This window comes from Hesperophylax consimilis, chromosome 13 (assembly GCF_061612785.1).
Source record: "Hesperophylax consimilis isolate HC1 chromosome 13, BYU_Hcon_1.0, whole genome shotgun sequence".
NCBI classification, from domain to species: Eukaryota; Metazoa; Arthropoda; class Insecta; order Trichoptera; family Limnephilidae; genus Hesperophylax; species Hesperophylax consimilis.
In genome coordinates, this window is record NC_142848.1 from 24,357,223 (window position 1) to 24,375,688 (window position 18,466).

At 35.6% G+C, this 18,466-nt stretch overlaps 1 protein-coding gene across 1 annotated transcript in view; it reads left to right on the forward strand.

The window, feature by feature from the left end:
- Positions 1-18,466, forward strand: part of LOC149418644 (adenylate cyclase type 10-like) — a 63,691-nt gene that overhangs the window by 15,086 nt on the left and 30,139 nt on the right. The window contains exons 11-18 of the mRNA XM_089639138.1: positions 330-480; positions 5,827-5,931; positions 6,952-7,203; positions 7,919-8,190; positions 9,159-9,245; positions 10,140-10,302; positions 12,343-12,457; positions 14,727-14,867. Coding sequence (XP_089495264.1) covers positions 330-480; positions 5,827-5,931; positions 6,952-7,203; positions 7,919-8,190; positions 9,159-9,245; positions 10,140-10,302; positions 12,343-12,457; positions 14,727-14,867 — 1,286 coding nt within the window. The remainder of the gene's footprint in view (positions 1-329; positions 481-5,826; positions 5,932-6,951; positions 7,204-7,918; positions 8,191-9,158; positions 9,246-10,139; positions 10,303-12,342; positions 12,458-14,726; positions 14,868-18,466) is intronic.

Here is an 18,466-nt window from a genome sequence, read left to right on the forward strand (position 1 = left end):
CATGTATTTAAAATCACTGATTTTTGCATTTTTATATATAAATTTTTGATAGATCTAATACGCCTAAATTTTAAATGAGAGAGCTAGGTATAATGCCAGTAGCCAAAATAACAAATGGTAATATTTTTAAAGTCTGAGAATGCCAAATTCTTTTTATCTCATTTCGTAAATATATTTCATTATAATTGTTAATTTAATTTTCAACATATGTTCAATTCGTATGTATATTTCAGGCGAGTAATTATTGCTTACAATAATTTTTTAGAACCATTAAGATATTTTAAAAGATAATATTATTTTCATGAAAAATATTAAAATAACTTATGCAGGTCAAGGATCAGAGACTCTATTAAAAACCTAGTTGGCAGAGATCAGGAACTGTCGCAGTTTGACGAATGGATTAATAAATTTTTGCACCGCGACACTCTTGACAAAATTCCCTCAGACTCTAACCTTCCATCCAATATTCTCATAATAAAGGTAACAATATCATAATAAAAGTTACATTTACATTTCTTAGTACAATTTAGTAATTTTGGCGTCACTGGGTGGCTTACCCGTGCTGAGGCCTCCATTTTTTAATATAAAAAATATTCATAACACATTTAAAGAAAATATATATAATGTTGGTGAAGAAAAAAAAACTAAGATTAAGATAAATTTAAACTAAAAATATTGATTTAAAATTAAAGTAAAACAAAATTTAAATAAAGTAAAAAAAATTATATTGGTTTTGTATTTTACGTGTATGTAGGTTTTACTATTTTATGTGATGAAATTTTGGTAATACAGTAGAACCCCGTTAATTCGAACCCCGATAATTCGAAAAAACGCGTAATTCGAAATTTTCGCAAAAAAAATTTCCGCTGAAAAATTTTTTCATACAAAATTTTTTTTAATTCGAAATTCGTTAATTCGTAATTCGAAATTTATTTTTGTCCGCGCACGAAAATTTGTTCGTGTAATTCGAAAAAATTTGATTTTTGCGAAAATAAATCATAATATTTCGTAAATCTGAATCTAAAAGTCAGCCGTGGCGGTAAAACGCCGAAAATTGTATTTTTACGTGGTTATACATCGTCCTAATTAGTATTATTATTTTGTAAATCTGAATCGATTTACACTGGAATGTCGTATTTTTTCAAATTTATTTCGAATATCCGAGGTTAAAGGGCCGAGAAAATCCATTTTACGCGGATATATGTCGTAGTTTTACGAGTTTACGCCCAATATCTGCATTTAAAGGGTCGGCCGCGACGAAACTCGGCCGCGTAATTTCGATTTACGCGTAAATATATCGTATTTTTACTAACTTTACTTCGAATATCCGCGTTGAAAAAATACGGCGCGACGGAAATCGGCCGAAAAATTTCCATCCATGCCGAAATATGACATATTTTTACGAATTTACTTCAAATATCTGAACTTAAAAGGCCGGCCGCGACGAAAAACTGCCGACAAAATTCGATTTACGCGGAAATATATCATATTTTTTACGAATTTATTTCGAATATCTGAATTTGAAGAGCCGGCCGCGACGGAATACGGCCGCGAATTCTCGTTTTACGCGGAAATATATCGTATTTTTACGAATTCAAATTCAGATATTTGAAATAAAGGGCCGGCCGCGACAGAAAATTACCGCGAAATCTCGATTTACGCGGAAATAAATCGTATTTTTACGAATATCTCAATTTAAAGGGTAGGCCGCGACCGAAATCGGCAGCGAAATCTCGATTTACGCGTAAATATATAGCATTTTTATGAATTTATTTCGAATATCTGAATTTGAAGAGCCGGCCGCGACGGAATACGGCCGCGAATTCTCGTTTTACGCGGAAATATATCGTATTTTTACGAATTCAAATTCAGATATTTGAAATAAAGGGCCGGCCGCGACAGAAAATTACCGCGAAGTCTCGATTTACGCGGAAATATATCGTATTTTTACGAATATCATAATTTAAAGGGTAGGCCGCGACCGAAATCGGCAGCGAAATCTCGATTTACGCGTAAATTAATAGCATTTTTACGAATTTATTGCGAATATCTAAATTTACAGTGCCGGCCGCTACTGTAATCGACCGCGAAAATAAAGAAATAATTGGTATTAATACGAATTTATAGCTAAAATACCACCCGGATTTGAAGAGGCGGCCGAGAAAATCGATTTTCGGCGTTTTTTTTTTTTTTTTTTTTTTCATAAAATTTCGAATTACGTGGGAATTCGTTAATTCGAAATTTGATTTTTGATGTCCGCTGGATTTCGAATTAACGAGGTTCTACTGTATTGTCTTTTATGTTCTTTAATCCATTTTGTATCTGAATTTATTTTTCTTTTCCTCAATTTTATTTTCAAGTGTTAGATAGCTTGGTATTGATAGTGTCTTTGTCCAAAGCTTGTATTTACCGTCGGAGTTTTTATGTTTTCTTTGTACGCTTGTCTAACTGGTCTGTTAGTGATATTTTGTGTATGTTGAAGTTTGACATTTTCGTTTTCTTGGTCAAAAATGCAGTTAAGTCACAGACATATGAATATATAGACTAGAAATTAAAGGTGAAGGGTAAAATCAACTGTTGAAGAACGAAGGGGGTAAAGCTGACTGTGATTCGTCAATAAATCAATCTGACAGTATATAGGCATCTCGCATTATAATATCACCATTTAGTTCTTAAAAGTAAAATCTGCTTTTGAATGAATAGACATTTTTACATGGGAGCGCAAATTACTCGCCACGTTATGAACAAATTTGCGAAGTCCAAATTCGGCAAAAAAAAATTTCTTCTATTTTCAGAGTCGAATAATTTGTTTACGTATTTAGTTAAGACACTTTTATAAGTGTTCATAATTTACTTCCCAGTAACAACGATGCGCACACTTGAGAATCGCTACATTCAACCAATGTTGGCTCGATGTGATAGTATATGTTTCTACAACTGATTCATATTATACAACGTAAATAAGCTTAAAATGATGCTTACATATGGAATGTAATACGACAATTGGGTTTATTCTCTTTTTCACATCTATTTTTACAAGTTTTCATATCACAAGCCACTATTTTGCCGTGTTATTTCATAAAATGCCTCGACCATAGCTCGACGCTAGTTCGAACAAGAATGATGACGTCACATTCTCAAGATTCACGGGAAGCCATACGCGAGCCCAGCCGGCTCCAATGGAACCGGTATGGGGAGTGGGGAATAATACGCTTTTAATCACTTAGGGCAGGTCTACTAATATTCATATGTCTATGAGTTAAGTAGTGTTTTAACGTATAATTGGCGTACATCTAGTACATCACAACTGTTGAATATTTGGTCTGCATCAGTCAGTCTATGTTTTTTTAGTATTACCTTTATGATCGTTTTCTGTGCAATTTCTAATGAAACGATAGCCCAGTTTGTTGCTCCTCCCCAATCAACAATTCTATATTCTATAATTGATTGGCAAAGTGTAAAATATATTGTTTTCAATTGTTTTATTTTATATATGTTTCTTATGTTTGGGAAAATGTTTATTTTTTTGAGGAGTTTATTTGTGATTTGTTTGATGTGAGGTATCCATCTAAGGTTATGGTCAATTGCGATTCCTAGATACTTTATTTGTTCTGTTTTTTCTAGAGGAGGGCAATCACAGATGTTGGTGTTTAAACATTTGTGTATTTTTATGGTGTTTGTGTTGTGTTTTGGCTGTCCCATGCTATTTATACTGTAGGTTGTGAATATTGTTTTCGATATGTTTAGTGTAAGTATGTTTGAGTCTAGCCATGTTTTCACCTGCGAGATTCCTAAATTCGCTATGTTATATACATTATTCCAATCCTTAGATTTAAATTTTATTTATTTATTTTTTAATTTACTGTGTCTTCAGCATAACTAACTATTTCACCATCTATTTTCATGCTGTAAAGTTCATTTATGCAAATAGTAAATAGAACGGGCCCTAGTATGCGTCCTTGTGGAACCATATATCTAGGAATATATCCGTACCTAGATGCAACCCGAAAGCTACACGACACCATTACGAATACCTAGGGCTGAAGCTGTTTAATTTACCTGTTAATAATTTACCTGATAAAAAAACTATTCCAAATATTAAAAAAAATCAAAATTATATTTTGCTCCTAAAACCAAAAGACTGATTGATTATTTTACGGATGATTTCAGATATATATTCCAATGCTGTTTTGTATGCATTTTCACTTATTCATTTATTGTCCAAAATCTAATATTTTAGTATTATACTGGAATTTTTTTGTAACGTAAGTGTATTTTTATTATTTTCAAGTAAATAGACTAAAAGTTAGACCCGAGAATATTTCTCTACTAACTGTGTAATTAAATTAGTTAATTAAGTGTGTTACATATGTAACATGATACATATTATTAATTTGTATCTTTGCTATTTAATTTCAGTAAAAAAAAATGTTTTACTGAAAGTGATATATCATGTCCAGCACTTTGTTTTAGGAACCGACTTCTTGTTAGGCTACCTCGTTTTGGAATGCAAAGGTTTGTTTAAACAAAACACTAAAGTATTTGGTATCTACTGAAAGTGATATATCATGTCTAACACATTGTTGTAGGTACCGCCTTCCTGTTAGGCTACCTCGTTTAGGAATGCAGAGGTTTGTTCTAAAGTAGTTTGTTATTCTACTGAAAGTGATATTATATGTTCAGCACATTGTTATAGATACCCACTTTCTGTTAGGCTACCTTGTTTTGGAATGCAAAGGTTTGTTCAAACAAAACACTAAAGTAGTTGTTTGTTCTGCTGAAAGTGATATATCATGTCCAGCACATTGTTGTAGGTACCGACTTCCTGTTAGGCTACCTCGTTTAGGAATGCAGAGGTTTGTTCTAAAGTAGTTTGTTATTCTACTGAAAGTGATATTATATGTCCAGCACATTGTTATAGATACCCACTTTCTGTTAGGCTACCTTGTTTTGGAATGCAAAGGTTTGTTCAAACAAAACACTAAAGTAGTTGTTTGTTCTGCTGAAAGTGATATATCATGTCCAGCACATTGTTGTAGGTACCGACTTCCTGTTAGGCTACCTCGTTTAGGAATGCAGAGGTTTGTTCTAAAGTAGTTTGTTATTCTACTGAAAGTGATATTATATGTCCAGCACATTGTTATAGATACCCACTTTCTGTTAGGCTACCTTGTTTTGGAATGCAAAGGTTTGTTCAAACAAAACACTAAAGTAGTTGGTTGTTCCGCTGAAAGTGATATATCATGTCCAGCACATTGTTGTAAGTACCGACTTCCTGTTAGGCTACCTCGTTTAGGAATGCAGAGGTTTGTTCTAAAGTAGTTTGTTATTCTACTGAAAGTGATATTATATGTTCAGCACATTGTTATAGATACCCACTTTCTGTTAGGCTACCTTGTTTTGGAATGCAAAGGTTTGTTCAAACAAAACACTAAAGTAGTTGGTTGTTCTGCTGAAAGTGATATATCATGTCCAGCACATTGTTTTAGGAACCGACTTCCTATTAGGCTACCTCGTTTAGAAATGCAGAGGTTTGTTCAAACAAAACACCAAAGCAGTTTGTTGTTCTACTGAAAGTGATATATCATGTCTAGCACATTGTTGTAGGTACCGCCTTCCTGTTAGGCTACCTCGTTTAGGAATGCAGAGGTTCGATCAAACAAAACACTAAAGTAGTTTTACATGAAATCCATAAGAGTTGTTATCAATGTAGAATAAATGGTTAACGATAAAGTTTTTTAGGTTTTCATATACACATTAACACAACTGTTGTAATATTATTAAGTGTTTGTTCAATCTGTTTAAAATTTATTTATTAATTTTTAGGGTGAAGCCACAATAGGAAAAAAGCGATTATTAGAGGAAATGATAAAACTGACACCGCCATCTATGAATGTCTGTAAGATTGCACTAACCAAAACTGATAAATCTGTAAGTTACGTGTCAGTAATTATTGTCAACAGATAAAATATAAAATAAAAACCCTGACTTCAGAGATGGTAGATAAATCAATGGCATGGCAAATCAAATTTATCTCTACATGCATCAATCTATCAGATCTAATTTTCTTTGCCTACTGACCTTCTTTACGGCACTACAATTCACTGAATCATTTAATTGGGTGCACTCAACTTAATTTTGTCAGCTTGATTATTACCATGTTTATAGTTAAATATACAGAAATATTCACCCTTTTAGGGTGAATTACCTAATACAAAAACAGAAAATAGGGACACGCTTAATACGCACCTTTGAAAAAACAAGTTAGATAGTAGTTAGATAATAATGAGAAGTAAGTATTTCAGTTTCCGGAAATGGAATAGACATTTCGTTAAAATGAAAATCGATTGTTCACTTGGCGGCCATTGTTAAAGTTTTAAGGTTATCTTTTCTCTTCTTTTATTTAACTCAAAATATGATCCTAAAATAGATTCATAGTTTGGTTTTATTTTTTTTTTTTAATATTTTTATGTTGAAACATGAAAGAAATTTGTCAAATTATTTAAATTTCTCTTTTCAGGAAACTGAAATACTTCTCATTATTATCTAATTGATGAAAGTGTTTTTAAAATAAAATGTGTTTATTAAGCATGTTCCTATTTACCGGTTTATGTTGTACACTTATCGTATACATTTACCACAGTAAATATGAAAAATAACCAAATGCTGACAGGCTGAAAATCAGCAATTAATGGGTACCCTTAAAATGTAAAAATATTAAAAATGGCACTGATGGAAAATTGAGCCCATTTATTATAAGCAGTATCAAAGGTCGATTTGCAGTCTTTTCAAGACCCTTTTTTGTTTTTTTCTTCTCTTGGACAGACCTTTAACACAATATCCCCTATGATGGCAAACGCCCCCAGGGAAAGCAGTGGCAGAAAAAAAGAAACGTTCGGGCCTTTTGTGTGGATAATATAATTTCAAATGAATCTTTTCAATTATTTACAGCTTGCCTACAATGTTCTGAGGAAAATCATCTATTTCGGTTTGTATTCATCGTTTAATTACGATCAGTATACCATTCAAAATCACGAGGCGAGGATTCTAGAAGTGGTTGGAACAGGTGTTTCCGGGGGCACACTGTGCTTCATTAATGAAATATTAAATGTGAACTTCCCCTCCACAAGCTCTTACATTGAAGCAACGGAAAATCAGAGGGACGCCATCTGTAAAGAAGTATTGACAGCGGCAAGTAAAATGGTAAGATTGCATCCTTAGTTCTTATAAATTTCTAAAAGAAATGTGATCGATACACTGAAAGACAACCACAGAAGCCACTTTACATAGGATCCTTTTGATATTGTGCTACATTGCTATCTACCTCATTTTAACACCAAAGACTCCGCTAAACGAGCAATTAGTTGCTAAATTGCACAAGTTATCGGCATCTGCTTTTCCTCTTCAAGAGCCGCATTAATAAATCCCTTCCTACAGCCCCTACTTTAACCCCCCTGACAACGCTGCCCAACCGGGTGGCAACGTAGCTCCTCTGCCCTTACACTGTACAGACAGGGGCGCTCTTGTGAAGTGTTGCATAAATAAAGTTAAGTCATCTTCATGTATTTAAATCCCAGGGTGGGATTTGGTCTTCACAAATGCTCTCATTCACTTTCAGTCCTCAGGCCTTCCCGTCCTGCTCTAATCCTCTTATACGCAGTATAGCCGCCTCTTTCAGCGAGTTCCACCTATGTCTGTATACTACTGCTATACATAGTGCACAGTGTAATACTACCGCTAGACATAGTGCACAGCGGTAAATAAGCAATACGAAAGAACCGACATCGTTTATATTTTTAATGAAGTATAGCCTCTCTCCAATATCCCATACTCCTCAAAAGATATTTGTCTCTTCTCCACAGTTAGATATTTGGCGTTTGAGCGGTATTGTTTATTTGTTGACGATGTGTACTTTCAGATTTTCCAAGTCCTTCACATTGTAGCCATCCACAGAGGAGACTGCATAGATGAACTATCGTGGGCTCTTTTACCCTACATTCTGAACAGTAATCATGTTGCGCTCATGATCACGGTAGAACTGCGCGTGACCATGCGCTATGACATTCTAACGGCCGTGTTGGACAACCCTAACATCACAGTCATGCGTCTGACGGGAATCAACAGATGGCACCACTCTGCCATCGTGTGCCAAACTCTGCATGTCCAAGCCATTTCTCCTGATCTTGAAAAGTGAGTTTTTAGTTTTATTTTATTTTATTACCTACTGACATTTTTTTTTCTTACCTTGTAATATTTTATGGTTGTTTATCAGATATGTCAAATTTATTGGTAAGAGGGGTGAACATTAGGCATTCACAAATGGTTTATATCTCTTCTATAAAAACAGCCAGCATATAAAAAAAAATACAAAGTAATGCCTTAAAAGAATATTTTTTAAGTAGGTACATATAAAAATACGTAATTCTTGTTGTGTTTTGTCTTATTTATTTTTCTCTCCTTTTCTATTCCCTGTATTTGTAATTGAGCATAATCTATTTTTACCAATGTATTAGTGGGTAAGTACGTTTTTGTAAATTCCTACTTTGGCTTTGTTCTTATGTGTGTATCCCCGTCTGTTTATTTTTTTGTTTCTTCTAGTTAACCTCCGTTTTTCTATTTTTGTTTTTTTGTATGTGAAACTTATAATTTTGATTATTTTTATATATGAAACTATCAAAATACAAGTAAAATTGTACCTATTAAGTCCCACCTATGTATTGTAAGTTCCTCCCGTCCTACAATGAGTTTTGTAACGCATCGGGATTGCTCTAGCAAGAAATAAATAATATTTGGATAGAAAAATGAATAGGCAAATATATGTGATAAGTACATTTCTGCACACATTCTAATTGCTGTTGTACATGCAAAGTGCAACTTTTATAAACAAAAGGCCGCCTGCAGGTATTTATTAATAAATATTATAAATATGTACCTACAAGCAGCAAAAAACCTGTGAAAGCATATATTTTTTTAACAATAGTTAATAAATACTTGAAAATTGTTAAAACAAAGTTATATGTAGCTAAAATTTATTTCAAACACTTTATTTTGCCCTTTTGATTGCTTGATTATTTATTTGCTAGTTGGGAGCGACTCATGAGCATAGCGTGAAATCTGTCTGTCTGGAAGCAACTAATGATCATTTTGAATTCATTTAGGATGGTGCAAGTTTACAGTCAAGGACTTTTTGGATGGATAGAAAAGTTTTTAAAAATCCTATTACAATCAGGGCAGTTAAGTATAAGGTGCCTACTGGTTTTGCAGTAGGTATACAGACAATTCTGTTTTTACACGGTTTTTAAATAAAACGGTTCAAAAAGCGTAATGGTAATATGTATTCGTACGTAGAACTGGGATAGAATAGAATTGAATTGAGATAGAATTTCATACATCTAGTTTATTGTTGGACAGCGACATATATCTACATTGTACAATGGAACCTGTATCTCATTTTCCTACACATAATGCACTGTCTTTTTACACTCTATGGTACTCTGTGGAACTTATCCACAGAATTGAGATAGAATTTCATACATCATAGTTTAGGGGCCGTTCAAGTATTACGTAAGCAGATTTATTACAATTATTTACCCCCTCTTCCCCCTTGTCACCAAAAGTAAGCAAAGCTCTTACCCCCCCCCCATGCTTACGTAAAAATTGGTACCTATATGCATTTTTCTGTTAATGTATTCTGTTTTTTAAGCGAGTACCTAAACATATTAATTATTTATGGGAATCCCCGAATATGTATTCGGTTTTCAAACATAGACAATGTGTGGGTTGCCAATGTGTAAAAAAAAAACTACTGCTGAGCAGTGCTGACGTAATCACTATCTCGACCCCGCCACCCCCCCATGTCATCAAAAATAAGCAAAGCAAAGACCCCCCTGCCCCCCTATAGTGCTTACATAATACTTGAACGGCCCCTATATTGTGGGACAGCGATATTGTACAATGGAACCTCATTTGCTATCTCATTTTCCTACACATAATGCACCGTCTTTTTTACACTCTATAGTACTCTCGAACCTATCCACATACCGTGAAAAAACATAATTACGTGTACCTATTATAATAAATTAATTGTGAGTCAAATTAAGGTAGAGACAATATTAAAACTACTATTTATGTTTTCTAAGGCTTATGACAAGAGATGAAGCACTGTCCATAGGTGCGGTGATGCCAATAATTGAAGATATGCAATCAGGGAAAGTTAATCAGGGGACATTCTTGACTAGCAGCTCCCAACCGAGTATCCAAGACAACTTAAAGGGGTGGTCCATGTTCCAGTCGACTTTCAGAGTAAATATATTATAATACATATACCTATATATTTAGTTAGGAAGCAAACTGTAATTTTATGTACAAGTATGAACGGAATAATAATAATAACGGGTCGAGAAAAATAACTTTTTCTCGACCCGTTAAGTTCCATTAAATGAAATAATGATATTTATTTTTCGGAATAACTTTATTGAGTAAAACCTCAAATTGTAATATTTAATTATTGAAGACAATATTAGCGATTTCTAAATGAAAATCTGAAACAGAAAAATCAGAAAAGGATACGGTCACATCTAGGACTCGAACCCAGGACCCTTGTCTTTCCGGGGCACTGCTCTACCAACTGAGCTAATGGGACCCTATCAGATTCAGTAACATTTAACTGTATCATACTTCGAATAAGAACTACCAACATTGTCTTCATTTTTTCACCGCACTTTGCGGATGTTGGTAGTTCTTATTCGAAGTATGATACAGTTAAAAGTGACCGAGGGGGATAGGGTCCCATTAGCTCAGTTGGTAGAGCGGTGTCCCGGAAAGACAAGGGTCCTGGGTTCGAGTCCTAGATGTGACCGTATCCTTTTCTGATTTTTCTATTACAGATTTTCGTTTGGAAATCGCTAATATTGTCTTCAATAATGAAATAATGATACGTCTTTTAAAAAATGTTGACTCTTTTTTTTTCCTTCTGAATACTGAGTTTGAAAAAACCCATCAAAACAATGACGATGCCAATAATACCGTTGAAAAGTTTTTAAAATAATTTAACAAATTTACGAGGGTAACCGAATAAAATAGAACAGTAACAAAGCAGAGAATAGTTTAGGTTAGGTTTCAACGGCCTCCATGGTCGAGGGGTAAGGCTATCGACTAGCAAGCTGGAGGTCACGTGTTCAAATCCCGGCGTGTGCAATAAAATTTTATTTTATTCATTTGTGATATTTTTCAACAACATACCCCTATTGGGGATGTTAGAGTCTCACTGGCTCCAGATGGTTGGGAGCAGTTGGGACACTTGGGTAGTGCGGTTATTATTATTTTTCTTCAATGTTTTGTTTTGATACAGTATCGGTTATAATAATATGCATTTAAACCTGAAACAAGGAAAAAAAAACCATTCATCTGTTCAATATTTGGTTTCTGAAATCGCATAGCCAATAGCCATCCCAAATCAAGTCAGTTATAATAATAATAATAATATCATCTCTGGGATCTCCCGTGCTGAGGATTTCATTTACATATGATCAAATTTAGTAGTATGGATAATATAAAGTAATTATGAATATATTGAATAGTGTTTTTTCTGAAATAATTATAAAAATATTACATGGTGTTTTTTTGATCAGTTGAGTGGTTTCGGTTTCAGTTTGTATTTGGTGTCAGTATATGTATTATGTATCTATTTCTAATCTCCCTGTTTTATATCCAGTTTTTTTTTATTTGAGATTTAAATGTTAAAATATTGTTGTGAGTTTTGAATGAGAGTGGGATTTTGTTGTAGAGTTTAGTACCACAGTATAGGAAGCTTTTTTGCCCAAATGTTGCTTGTTGGATATGTTTTTGACCCTGAGATCTAGTGTTTCTAATATATGTGTTAATTGTTATTTTTTGTATTTATGAATGTAAAGGAGTATTGTTTTAGAGTAGAGTTGTTTAAGTGACATGATATTGAGAGGTTTGTTGAAGATTTATCGATCGTCATCCGATAATATCCTATTCTAAGAGCGATTGGCAAAGAACCGTGTAGATCTTTGTTAAGTCTTTTTCCGGATCAGGAGACTTGTTGAAGGAGACCTTTTGACCTCTCCAGCCGGACTCTCTCGACCCATCACCTTGCACCGCAGTGGAGGAGATGGATTCATAAGTCCGTCACTCCTGGACACATTGACCCCCACCCCTCATACCTTTTTCCTTCCCTGAACTTTCTCTCCTACCTTTCCTTAACAAGACCCTCCACACAACATCCCCAAAGATAGGCCCTGAGGAAAAATTTTTCCTCAGGGTTTGTAGTTAACTTGCTGTGTAGAGCTAATACAAACAAATATATATATATTACAGCACAGTGACCAAGATTCTTCAACCAGTTTTACCACTGACGCTGAGATATTGCGGGTGGCCATTCTAGCTCCATCTTATACTTTTGACAGCATGCAAATGGAGGTCACTTCCAATGGTAAAGTAAATATAAATAAGGCCTATCTAGCAACAATCAGCTGATTGGTCTTTTTCGATAAATTCATAGATTAACCAACAGTTTGACGAAAAAAATTCAAAAACAATTATAGTGAGGAAGGTTCCGGAAAATTCATAAAGACAGACCTAGCGGATGAAGGTTAAGATACTTAAAATAATAATAATTTTATAATATATTAATTAATTATAAACTCCATGATGGGCTTTTACATGATATATTTTACATGATTTACTGCGTGATGCAGTGACAAGAAGAGTTTTTTATTTTAATATTTGATAACGAAATATAAAAATTAACATAATACATAGTAGATGTAAAGTTGCATTTAAGTGTAATTATATATATATATGAAAAGAGAAAGAAAAAATATAAAAATAAGAAAATACAAAAATATGTACAATTGCTCCTATGTGATGATCACAAATAATAATATTATGATATATTAAAACATTAATTTTTTAGTCAATAGAGGTTATTACACATTACACATTAGGGACCATACACTGTTTCTCCATAATCCGATATTGAGAGAACAAGACTAACGGTAATAATCTTATGTAATTTCACTAATACACAAGATTATCTCCTGCATTATTCAACAGACGAAGCTTTGACCAGCGTCACGGTGACCTCTTTAGATAGATAATGAGCTTGTTACACATTAGGGACCATACACTGTGTCTCCATAAGCCGATATTGAGAGAACAAGACTAACGGTAATAATCTTATGTAATTTCACTAATACACAAGATTATCTCCTGCATTATTCAACAGACGAAGCTTTGACCAGCGTCACGGTGACCTCTTTAGATAGATAATGAGCTTGTTACACATTAGGGACCATACACTGTGTCTCCATAAGCCGATATTGAGAGAACAAGACTAACGGTAATAATCTTATGTAATTTCACTAATACACAAGATTATCTCCTGCATTATTCAACAGACGAAGCTTTGACCAGCGTCACGGTGACCTCTTTAGATAGATAATGAGCTTGTTACACATTAGGGACCATACACTGTGTCTCCATAAGCCGATATTGAGAGAACAAGACTAACGGTAATAATCTTATGTAATTTCACTAATACACAAGATTATCTCCTGCATTATTCAACAGACGAAGCTTCGACCGGCGTCACGGTGACCTCTTTAGATAGATAATGAGCTTGTTACACATTAGGGACCATACACTGTGTCTCCATAAGCCGATATTGAGAGAACAAGACTAACGGTAATAATCTTATGTAATTTCACTAATACACAAGATTATCTCCTGCATTATTCAACAGACGAAGCTTTGACCAGCGTCACGGTGACCTCTTTAGATAGATAATGAGCTTGTTACACATTAGGGACCATACACTGTGTCTCCATAAGCCGATATTGAGAGAACAAGACTAACGGTAATAATCTTATGTAATTTCACTAATACACAAGATTATCTCCTGCATTATTCAACAGACGAAGCTTCGACCGGCGTCACGGTGACCTCTTTAGATAGATAATGAGCTTGTTACACATTAGGGACCATACACTGTGTCTCCATAGTCCGATATTGAGAGAACAAGACTAACGGTAATAATCTTTTGTAATTTCACTAATACACAAGATTATCCCCTGCATTATTCAACAGACGAAGCTTCGACCAGCGTCACGGTGACCTCTTTAGATAGATAATGAGCTTGTTACACATTAGGGACCATACACTGTGTCTCCATAGTCCGATATTGAGAGAACAAGACTAACGGTAATAATCTTATGTAATTTCACCAATACACAAGATTATCTCCTGCATTATTCAACAGACAAACCCTCGACTAACGTCACTGTTACCTCTTTAGATAATAATGAGCTTGTTACACATTAGAGACCATACATTGTGTCTCCATAGTCCGATATTGAGAGAAAAACACTATCGATAATAATCTTACGTAATAAATTAACCTCAATCTATCATCCACCATTATTATGCAGCATCAACAAATAGAACAATTAACATAGTTATTTTTATAAAGAACGATGAACATTTCTGGGTTATGAAGGACCTGACGATATTTGAATATCTCATACTACCATTATTATAAGCGGATGATGTTCCTTGTCCAATGATGGAGGGCTTACCGAGCAGAGGAATTGAACCCAAGACGCCTGAATGGGAACCCAATGCATTTATCAACTCAGTCACTGACTGGCTAATGTCATGCATGCTTTTATTTTATAATTTACCCTTTTAATAAATTTTTTCAGTGACATTTTTGAAGACTTTTGACAATCTGAAGCCATTTGAAAAACTCCAGTTGAAATGCAGTGCTGCTCTAGGAGAGATCTTCAGCAGAACATTATTACTAAATGTAATGAGGAGTAAATCAGACGTACAAGCAGCAGCAGGTGTGTTTATTGCAAGATATAATATTATTATAGGATAAAGTGATATAGTATACTGAGCGCACTAAACAAAGAAAACTGGCATCAGCATTTTAAAAAGACTTTTCGACTTCTACGCCTCAGACCCACCAGTAAAGTGGATTATCTGTTCCTGAAAGAACTTCGACATTTGAAAAAGTTCATCCGTAGTAAGGGAAAAGTTGCCCAACTTTGGGCACAGTAGATATTCTTACAACAAACATATTCAGTGACAGAAAGCAACATTTAATATTATCCATGTATTCAAATTTATTGTAAATCTATTCTCTTAGGTCCTTCTTCCACAGAGATACGCAAGTATCTCATTTTTTTTTTTTTTTTTTTATATTTACTCCACACAGGAGGCCCAGAAGAAAATAATTTCCCTCGGGGCCTATGTCATCTTTGGGGATGCTGTGTGGAGGGTCTTTTTTTGGAGAGGAAGGAGTGAACATGGGTCTTGAAGAGTCCCATGTTGTAGGAGGGAGGAAACACAGAGGCCGGCAGTTCGTTCCACAGCCGAGCTGTTGAACTTAAGAACGAATCGTAGAAGCGACCCGTTCTCATGTGACAAGTGTCAACTGTGTACAAATGTTGGGCGCGCGTTTGGCGTGTATCCCGACTACGCACCGGTGCCGAAGGGATCAATGACGCTAGTTCCTCAGAGCATCTTCCATTGTAATACCGATAGAACAAGGACAGCATACCTACCTGACGCCTGTGCTCTAAAGATTGCAGTCCGTTTGTTAAGATTGGGGAATCTATCAAACGGACCGCCCGTTTCTGCACAGAGTCAAGGGTTTTTTTCAGGTATTTTGGGGCTCCAGACCAGAGATGGCTGCCAAATTCGACAGTAGGGCGCACTTGCGATTTGTACAGGGTGAGCAGTTGTGTACTATTAAAGTATCTGCGGGCCCTGTACAGTACGCCCAGCTTCTGAGAGGCCAACTTTACTCTGGCTTCGATGGAGCCCCCGTACCTGAGCTGGTCACTTATAGTTACACCAAGCATATCAATGGAAGGCCTGTTCGGAAGATTGCTTCCGTTGAAGGAGACTAGATTATCATTTGGATCCCTTTTAGACGTAATCAGACAGGATTGGGTCTTTGAAACATTAAATTCGACGAGATTATTTTTACCCCAGGAGGAAATACTCTCGAGATAACCGTCCATTCTCTGCTTCAAAGCCCTCCGAGCCGTTGGAGTTTGTGTGCCCTTTGGGGGCTTGTCAAACAAAAAAAACTATCATGAACTGTACTGTCATCCGCGTAACAATGAATCGGTGCACATGTCAAAAGGTCATTGATGTGCAACAAAAACAAAGTCATACTTATGTTGTGTACTCATGTCGCAAACAACTTGTCATGCACAGATTGTATGCGTCTCCACTGAAATTATGAGACCCATATCGCCAACAATCATTGTTGAATTCTCGAAATGTCACAACTAGAATGCTTTGATAAACTCACTCACAACCAAACAGTTGCTGTAGCTATCATTTTTATACAATGACATTGTTGACTGTTTTGTTCTTAACATTGATCTAAAGCACACGCATTGTTACAAAATGCCTAACACAATTGACGTCATGTTTAAAGTCTCGACAACGTTAGTGGCAACAACCTCACCCGAATGGTCGCGGGAGAGTGTGTCGCCGAAGAGTTGAAAAATTGTCAGTAACATGTGCTTGTGTACAAATCTCCATGCAGACGTATGGTGGTAGTTTCTGAGGTACTTAAATCATCGTGCATCGAATACTTTTGTATCCCTATGGAAGGAAGGGCCTTACCCTCCTGTGATTATTCTCAAAGAACACTTACATATTGACATACCTAACTGTGCAGGCGGCCAAGGAAGGAACTAACATTAATGAAAGTGTCCCGAAAGTCTTTTAATATGAGAGAGACGGCATGAAAGCGATATATCATAAAGTGTCATCTAAGAAAATACCTACCTTAAAGTTAATACGTTAAGTACAGTCTATTGACTATTATTCTGTCAATCCAATATCACAGTAAAAGCTTAACATAAAGGACCATTCTACTAAAGACAATTACATTACACTAACGAATGAACAAACCATGTTTTTAAAATCCATAATTTTTGGTTCTATAAGATCTTACACAACATTGGAAGTTTTTTGTTTCACTGACAGAGATTTTGGAATACAATTACAGACACTCCAAACAACGCAACTAGCAAATATCTGTGCTTTCTATATTTGTGCGCTTAATTCTTCTATGCAACGGATTTTGAAAACGTTTTCACTATCATTTAGAGCAAGGCTGCCCAACCCCAGGCCCGCGGGCCACAAGGTGGCCCCGGGCCTGGGGAACGAATTATAAGTGGCCCGCGTGAACCATTTTCAAAAAACCCGCCATTTTGAAAAAGTGTCGCGGGCCCGCGGTAAAACAAACAATGCAGCTTGCGCGCGGTCACCAGTGTTGCCAACGAAGGCGACTTATCGCTATTTAGGCTACTCAGAACGAGAATCAGCGACGAAAAAATCTAACCTGTTGAACTTACTTTTTAAAACATTGCGTCCGAAATGAAATCCTGTAGCCACCCCCCCCCCCACCCCCATGGAATTCGAAAAATTGTTGTGGGGAATCACATATGATGTTTTTGGGTGCGCGGAATTTTTTCTCAGCGAAGTTCCGTAACAACCCCCCCCCCCTTGGATTTCAAATATTTTGTGGGGAGCACTAATTTTGAATTTTTTTGTGGGGAATTATGTTTTATAGAAATTCTCTAACAACCCTCCCCCCATGGATTTCAAATATTTTGTGGGGAGCACTCATTTTGAATTTTTTTTGTGGGGAATTATGTTTTATAGAAATTCTCTAACAACCCCCCCCCCCCCCCCCCCCATGGAAATAGGAACCGTCAGGTATTCAGTGGCCCGCCAGTGATTCAAAATCGTCAATTTCGCCCAACTGTTAAAAAGGTTGGGCAGCCTTGATTTAGAGAATATCTTCAGAAAGGTTAATATATATAATACATGCATAATTTGCAAGTAGCAAAAAGTCAATGTTTTGTAATCAAGTCATAAAATAATATTTTTAGGCGCTTACATTACTAACGTTGGCTAAGCCTTACGAGATTTATCAAAATAATGTACTACGGAATTGTATATCTTAAAAAGGCCTACAGAAAAGTCTAGGATGGTATAAGTCTATCTCCTAAGGATAACCCCCGTTAGCTAGTAAATAATAAAGCAGTCAAAAGGGCAAAATAAAGCATATGGAATCAATTATGACTACAAAAAATGTATTCGGGCGTTCCCTTCATTGATGTTATTTATTCTTACTTGCTAGATAGGAATGGATCACGTGTTTTGTGTGGATTGTCTGGACAAAGCTAATAAGCGAAATGTTGGGCAGTTCCATGTTTGCACCTTTACGTATCAAATTTTGATATTTTTCTGCAGGTTTTGCGAAGCTATTCGATATAGGCTTTCTGGAATGCGCCGGGGGAGATTTTACCCACGAAGAGAGTGGGATATTTATTCGCCCCCTGATGGAGCCAGTTGTCAACAGTGAAAAAAAATGCCATTGCATCGGACTCCGTATTAGAAGTAAATA